Raw genomic sequence first — 8,279 nt, 5'->3', positions numbered from 1 at the left:
AGCGGATGGTTTCGTCCAAAATGGCAGCCGTTCCCTTCCTTCTCCCATCCGGCGCTGCGGGGGGAAGATTGAACAATTTGAGGCGCCGAAGGCAGAATCGGGAAATCACTTTAATATGCAGAGTTGCACGAAAATATGATGTAACTCGAAAATCAGTACCACAGAAAACTTTAGGCTTAACAAACGATTCTCCTTGTGCTAGTTTCGTCTTTGGACAGGCAAATTGTTAAGCTTACATGACTCAAACCCCCTCTCGTGTCTGTGTTTTAGACTCGTCCACTGACGGGGGCAAAAGAACGGACGATTCCAAAATACACGAAGAATTCGCGGGAAACCACGGAAGGCCACAACTACTAAGACGACTTCTGTCTGGCGCGATACAAAAACGTATGACAGTGGCGGTAGTCATTTACGCCCTCCCCTGCCCCCGCGGCCGTAGCTGGACCTTCCCCGGGTTCTGACTAGCACTATGGTTCAGTCCGCGGGAGACCGCCGCCCTCGCACGCAAGCGAGCGCCGTCACGTGGTGGGCGTGGCCGGTCCCTTTGGCCGCGCAAGGCCAGGCAGATACCTTGGAGTGTGGTTGGTACCTCCACAGGTTGTTAGGTGTTTGCATCTGTATCTTTTTAGCTAGGCTGGAGGGCACTTGCTTGTTGTGTAATGTGTTTATCCTTTAAAAGGACCAGGCGGCTGCCCAGGGTTGGTTGGGAATAGTTGGTACTTATGGGGCACCGAGTTTCTGCCTAGGAAGATGTGAGTTTGGAGGAGGCCCAGGGGTTGATCCGCACCGCAATGAACGTGCCTCACGGCTCCGCACGTTTGAGAGTGGTTAGAACGGAGGTGGACTGGATGTGGTGGTGCATGCCTGTCATACAAGCTGCTGGGGAGACTTAGGCTGGAACATAAATTCTAACTGAACCTCAGCCACTTAGGGAGACCTTGTCTCAAAAATAAGAAGGCCTGGGGATGTAGCACAGTGGTAGAGAGCCCCTGGGTTTATCCCCGGCACCAAAAATAATAAAAATGAATACTGATGAATCCATACCAAATTTTATTCTTCCGATTCAGCCAGTATTCTTTGGGAAGGAAGCCTGTCTATGTGTCAAGTAAAGGGAAGGGAAGAGCTTCCCTTTGCCCTGTGAGGTTCCATGATTGAATCTATGAAACCACTTGACTGGCAGGTACAGAGGAAGAAATGTAGATAGGCTTATGATGGGCATTACACGAAGAAGAGTGAATATGCAAACAAACAGTAAGGTCTAGGAGCTTATGTGCTCTCTTCTAGGGAGACAACTCAGGAGAGAGAATGATGTGGGGCAAAGACTAATGGACCTTAGAAAAATGAGGGATGTTTCATGACAAAATTTGCATGGGTTTAGAGTTCTCTTCCTCCCCTTCTGTGATGCTTAATCTTCCCAGGGTTGATGAAACTCCCTGGAGGGCATTAGTGCCCATCCAATTCTTCTATTCTGAAACAGGAAGGAAGTTTTGGAACCAGAAGACCAGCATTTGTTGTCTTTAACTTGTCTTCATCTCAAAGTGACCAGGAGGCCAAAGAAGCATATTTGGGGTCACATTTCTTGGACTTCTCTGAGTTAGGGTGTTTGCGGGCCAGAGCTGCCACTCTGGTCCGGGAGACAGAGAGTAAACAGGTAAATGTGATAACTACTTCAGTAGGACAGTTGATGAGATACAGACTGTTTCTGTAATACCTGAAAGTCATGGAGGTAGCACTGATATCAGAGAGGCTTCTCTCAGAAGCACATTCCAGCTGAGAGTGAAATGCTAAGGAAAAACCAGAAAAGGGATGGTTGGCTTAAGAAGGGTGTCACAGAGCTGGAGCAGGCTTTCTACAAGGGGAATGGGAAGTGCAAAGGTCCTGAGGCCATAGGAGAGGAATATGATAAAGAAAAAAGACCTTTCTTGGGGCACAAAGAGGGAAAGGGGTAGTGGAGACTGACCTCTCAGAGGGGTGGGACCAGAAACCCTAGGTCCTTGCAGAAGTGAGGTTTGCTTTCAGTGAAAGTATTAGGGAAGAGTTGTTTTTCTACAGTTTTTAATTTTTTTAAAAAAATTTTTTAGTTGTAGTCTGACACAATACCTTTATTTTATTTATTTATTTTTTTAATGTGGTGCTGCGGATCGAACCCAGGGTCTTGCACGTGCGAGGCGAGTGCTCTGCCGCTGAGCCACAATCCCAGCCCAAGTTTTTGAATTTTTTTACAACAAGCATCAGTTCCTTTCAGAATCATCAAAAGCAAATTAAAAAATGGAAAATGAACACAAGTCAAGAGAAATGCTTTTCCATACCTTTCTAGCTACTATTTTATTTCCTGACCTCTGTCATGGGACCTCAGAACTTTTTTGAGAAGTCTGGCAGGTAGGCCATAGGGCTGCTGGAGCGGCCCCTTCTAGATCTGATTTCTGGAGCAGGCTTCTCCCAAAAAAGTAGACTCAACAAGGGGATCTGTGGTTAGTCTCAGGCAGCTGCTGCTCTACACTTGGGTCCTTGCTCAAGTTGCCTTGTACTCCAGAGCAGCAGGGCCCTGGCATTGAAAGTCTGTGACATTAGCAGTCCTGGCAGAACTAAGGTGTGCAGTGTTTGAAATAGCTGAGCGCCACAAGGAATCAAACCCTTGCTCAGAAGTAGCTTGGCAAGGCAAACTTGACTTCTGCAGAAGGGGATGTGACCAAACAAAGTCTGGCAAGCAAGCACACTTGGGTGGACATTCTGCCTGTTTTATCAAGGGAAGGACTATAGCTTAAATGACTACAATTGTATCTTATATCCCAAGTAAAGCTAAATATTATATTTTGAAAATGGACTACCCTGGGGCTGGAGCTGTAGTTCAATGGTAGAGCACTTGGCTTACATGTGTGGTGCACTGGGTTTGATCCTCAGCACCATATTTTAAAAAATTAAAGATATTGTGTCCATCTATAACTGAAAAAATATTTTTAAAAAAGAAAAAGGACTACCAGACGATGTCTCATAGTGTTGGGGCCCTCTGCAGTGTGATTAATTCTTATATTCATGTCCCTAGTTTCTTTTTTTTTTTTTAAAGAATTCTTTTTTAAAAAAAGGTAGGCTTTTTAAAATATTTTATATTATTTTATTTTTTTAGTTTTCAGCGGACACAACATCTTTGTTTGTATGTGGTGCTGAGAATCGAACCCCGGGCCGCACGCATGCCAGGCAAGCGCACTACCGCTTGAGCCACATCCCCAGCCCCCTAGTTTCTTAAAACCAATAAGAGTTGAGTGCAACTTTTGAATGAACTGTCCAAAGACACAGCTTGTTTATCCCCTGCAGTGTGACAGTGACCTGCTGTCTTTGCAACATTGCCATAAACCTCAAAGTAACAAGTTTGTTGAAGACACTATTGAAGCCAAACAAGGTGGCACACACCTGTAATCCCAGCAGCTCAGAAGGCTGAGGCAGGAGGATCTCAAGTTCAAATCCAGCTTTAGCAATTTAGGGAGGTCCTAAGCAACTTAGGAAGACCCTGTCTCAATAAAGGGGGGGTGGGGGGCTGGGGATGTGGCTCTCAGAGGTTAAGTGCTCCTGGGTTCAATCCCCTATACAAAAAAAAAAAAATGTATTATTGATTTAGACATGATGGCCGTGCCTATAATCCCAGTGACTGGGGATGCTGAGGCAGAAGGATCATGAGTTCAAGGACAGCCTGACCAGTTTATTTTTATCAAAATAAAAAATGAAAGGAACTGGTGGTAAAACACCCCTGGGCTTAATTCCCAGTGAACCCTCTTACCAAAAAGAAAAAAAAAACAAAACATTTGTGCACCAATTTTCAGAGTTGCACTGTTCACATAGTCAGAAAGGGGAACAATGCAGGTGTCCATAGAGAGATGAGTGACTACACAAAATGTGGAATTTGCATACAAGGTAATATTATTCAGCCTTAAAAGGGAAGGGAATTCTGCCTACATAGTGGTGCTTTATCCCAGTGAGTGGAGAGGTTGAGGTAGGAGGATTGCATATTTGAGGCTAGCTTGGACAATCAAGACCCCATCCCCCAAAATAAAAACAGCTGGGGATATAGGTCAGTGGAAGAGTGCTTGCCTAGCATATGTGAGGCCCTGGGTTCAACTATCAGTATCCTCCCCACACACACACACATAAACTGACACATGCCAAATACACACACATATGTATATATATATGACCTTTGAAGATGCATACTCAAATAATCCAGTCACAAAAAGACAAGTACTGGGGCTGGGATTGTGGCTCAGCAGTAGAGCACTCGCCTAGCACAGGCGAGACCCAGGTTCGATTTTCAGCACCACATTAAAAAAAAAAAAAAGACATTGTATTGTGTCCATCTACAAAAAAAATTCTGAAAAAATGTATATTTTTTTTAAAGATAGAGAATTTTAATATTTTTTTTTAGTTCTCGGCGGACACAACATCTTTGTTTGTATGTGGTGCTGAGGATCAAACCCAGGCCGCACACATGCCAGGAGAGCGCGCTACCGCTTAAGGCACATCCCCAGCCCCCCCAAAAAAATGTATATATAATATATATAAAAAAAGACAAGTACTGTAGGTACCCCCCCAAAAAAAAAGGAGTAGTTAGGATGGCTTTTTTTGGGAGGAGGGTAGCAGGGATTGAACTTAGGGGCACTCGACCACTGAGCCACATTCCCTGCCCTGTTTTATATTTTATTTAGAGACAGGGTCTCACTGAGTTGCTTTGCACCTCACCATTGCTGAAGCTGGCTTTGAACTCCTGATCCTCCTGCCTCACCCTCCAGAGCCGCTGGGAATATAGCCATGCCACCACACTGGGCCTAGGATGGCTTTTTATCTGTTTTTTTTTTTTTTTTTTTTGGCAGTGCTGAGGATGGAACCCAGGGTTTTATATATGCTAAGCATGTGTTTTTCCACTGAGTTACAACCCCCTCCCCAGCTTGAGAATGGTTAATTTTATGTTGCATATCCATTATCCCAATAATTTTTTAGGAAAAAAAATATCAAAAGCAATCACTGAGATATCTCCCCAGCAATTCTGGTGTTAATTTTCTTGCTAACTCACTGGTAATCTTAAACAGGCCACTGCAGGTCTTTTCCTGGGTGCCCTGTGTGGGCTGAATGGGGTGTTCGAAACTGGGACGAGGGGAAGCAGCAGAAACAGCTCACCTACAGATGGCGATCTTGGCCCAGCTGAGGCTGCCTTCCCAGTGCAGAAGGCAGAGTGTTTTTCAACTCTTTCTTAATTTCTAACATCCTGGGACGTCCAGGAGCAGTTTGATTTCAGAGGAGTTTGTCAATGATTTCTCCAGGATTTTTTATGTGACTGGGTCTGTCTTTAAGCTCTCAGAGCAGGTAGAGGAGCAAAGAGAGGGATGGATGAATTCGAAGGGTCAACTGTATCTCGCCAACTTCTCTCCCCACCTTTAACCAGACTGCCCTCCCTGCCACGTCCTTCCCTGCCCTCAGCTCCATCTCTGGGGTCCTTGGCTTTCTCTGTGTTGATGCTCACACCTTTAAACACGGGATGGGTCATGGTTCAGAATCAGACTGGCTTCCTTCAAATTCCAGTTGCTCCCTTCCACATCAAAGGCTTAGGTGAGTTATTGATCTTCTCTGAGCCTCAGGTTTCTCAATAATTGGGTAAACAAGTTTGGGGGGGTCCCTTAGGGTAGGACCGTTTCTACCTTGGTCCTGGCCTTTTCTTTGTGTAGCTAGGCCACAGCTGCCAGCACCATCCAGGCACTTGGCATGTTTCTGCACACTTCATCTTCAGGGCAAGCCTTTGGAGTGGGGGCTTCCATTACTCCCTGTTCTGTGGGGGGCAGTATACCAGTCACCCACTTTATACACTGATGCCCTTCTGCCCTTCACACATTCAGCCACTTCTCCTTTCCAAAGAGTGACTTCCACATTGTCCTGAAGTCAGAGAGGTATCCCTGAGCAGGAGGGAAGAATTTGTGGGTGAGTTAAAGAAAAATATACTTCTGTGCCGAACACGCAAAGCACTATTGTCAGCCAATGATCAAGATCACTATTGATCATTGGCTGACAATAGTGACAAAGCACTATTGTCAGTAAAGATCAAGATCACTGGGCTGGGGTTGTGGCTCAGTGGTAGAGCCCTTGCCTGGCATGTGCGAAGCACTGGGTTTGATTCTCAGCATCACATATAAATAAATCAATAAAATAAAGGTCCATTGACATCTTTAAAAAAGTATTTTAAAATTTTTTTAAAAAGATCAAGATTACTAAGATTTATTGAGCACCTGTTATGAGCCAGGCACTACCTCATATATGTTACATACATTACCTCATGTATTTTTAACATGAAGAAAAATGCTGAATACATTCAGATTAAAAAAAAAACTGGCAATTGAACTCAAGTGCACTTCACAACTGGGCCACATCCCCGGCCCTTTCATTATTTTTTATTTTGAATCAGGGTCTCACTAAATTGCTTAGGGCTTTACTAAGTTGCTAAAGATGGCTTTGAACTTTCGAGCCTCCTGAGTTGCTGGGATTAAGAGTATGTGCCACAACACCAAGCTCATATTTTTTATTTATTTTTTTGGTGCTGGAGATTGAACCCAGAGCCTCATACATGTTTAAAATATGCTCTAGCCACTGAGCTACAACCCCAACCACAAGATTTTAAAATGTCAACATTTAGTAATATTTGCTTCCAGAAGGGAAAAGTGGGAAGCCCCTTTATGTCTCTAAATTCCATTTTTTTCTCTCTTCCCAAGAGAGAGCCATCAGATATCTATAGATAATATGTCCCTTGTTTTGGGGGGTTATTTTGTTTGTTGTTGATATTGATTTTGGTACCAGGGATTGATTGAACCCACAGGCACTCAACCACTGAACTATATCTTTAGCCCTTTTTAATTTTTATTTTGAGACAGGGTCTCACTAAATTGCTTAGGGCCTTACTATGTTGCTGAGGCTGACTTTGAACTTGGGATCCTCCAGCCTCAGCCTTCCAAACTGCTGGGATTACAGGCATGTGCCACTGCACCTGGTTTGTTTGGTATTTTTAATTAAGATTTTTATTGCTTTATAGAAGTGCCACAGGAGAGTGAGGAACTGAAGCTCCAAATTTTAGTTCTTGTGTTCCAACAAAAAATAACCAAATAAAGTCAGACACCAAAAGCTATTCAAGAGAACTTTATTATAAGTGAAAGTAAAGGAAAGCTCAAGCAGAGAGCACTCTCAAGCGAGGCAGTGGGTCCTCTCTGAGCAAAGAACAGTGAAGGAAACTGTCCTGTCTCCAAATTTATTGCTGTCTTATGGTTTCCTTGGGAACTGGGTTCCCCTTCTGTACTTCTTGCTGATCAGGTATTTAACTCCTCCTTCACATGGGCACTGGAGTTTTTTACCTTAGTTGGTCCTCTCTGGAAATGTCATAGTGGCCACCTTATTCATGGGGGCTTAAGCTACAAGTCATTTCTGTTAATGTGGTTATTGGGGTCAGAATTTACCATAGTACACCTGTGCTACTAAAGAAACCTCTTTTCTGAGATACATTGAGAAGCCTATGGGCATAAATCCTGGCTTTATGATGACCCCAATATTCCCCTGTCTTTCTTTTTTTGAAAAAAAAAATTTTACTTGTAGGTAGACACAATACTTTTTTATTTTGTTTATTTTTTTTAAGAGAGAGTAAGAGAGGATAGAGAGAGAGAGAATTTTTTTTAATATTTATTTTTTAGTTTTCGGTGGACACATTATCTTTGTATGTGGTGCTGAGGATCGAACCACATGCCAGGCGAGCGCGCTACCGCTTGAGCCACATCCCCAGCCCCTTGTTTATTTTTTTTAACGTGGTGCTGAGGATTAAGCTCAGTGCCTCGCACACAACAGGCAAGCGCTGTACTACTGAGCCACAACCACTGCCTGCCTTAATCTTTCCTGTCATAGTTCCTGAATGGTCCTTCTGATTGTATTAATTAATAAAAGCGTCTATAATGTCCAGGAGAGCTGGAAAACTGGGCTCTCTGAGGTGTGTTCACTCTCAAGGTTTGTGTACCTGGTGGTTTTCTATAAATTATTTGTTACAAATTATTTACTGATTTGCCTTGAAAGTAATTTGAAGAAAACTTCAAAATTAACTTAAAGAAAACCTGTGGCCTTGCCATGTTATTTGTCTGCATTTCACTGCTCGTTACTAATTATTACCTAACAGAAGTTTCACATCCGGCACTAAGAAATAACACACTTTGTCCCATTTTGCCACATGCAGGTCATTTCTGTGGTACATCACAACCAGCATGTTGACAAGG

At 43.5% G+C, this 8,279-nt stretch overlaps 1 protein-coding gene across 1 annotated transcript in view; it reads left to right on the top strand.

The window, feature by feature from the left end:
• Nucleotides 1–67: 67 nt before the first annotated feature.
• Nucleotides 68–8,279, top strand: part of Snx8 (sorting nexin 8) — a 78,329-nt gene continuing 70,117 nt past the window's right edge. Inside the window, exon 1 of the mRNA XM_040278671.2 lies at nucleotides 68–387. Coding sequence (XP_040134605.1) covers nucleotides 237–387 — 151 coding nt within the window. The 5' untranslated portion in view covers nucleotides 68–236. The remainder of the gene's footprint in view (nucleotides 388–8,279) is intronic.

The sequence above is a fragment of the Ictidomys tridecemlineatus genome, chromosome 10, assembly GCF_052094955.1.
Source record: "Ictidomys tridecemlineatus isolate mIctTri1 chromosome 10, mIctTri1.hap1, whole genome shotgun sequence".
In the NCBI taxonomy this organism is placed as follows: domain Eukaryota; kingdom Metazoa; phylum Chordata; class Mammalia; order Rodentia; family Sciuridae; genus Ictidomys; species Ictidomys tridecemlineatus.
The sequence above is the reverse complement of the archived record's forward strand: the minus strand, read 5'-3'. Positions and strand labels throughout refer to the sequence as shown.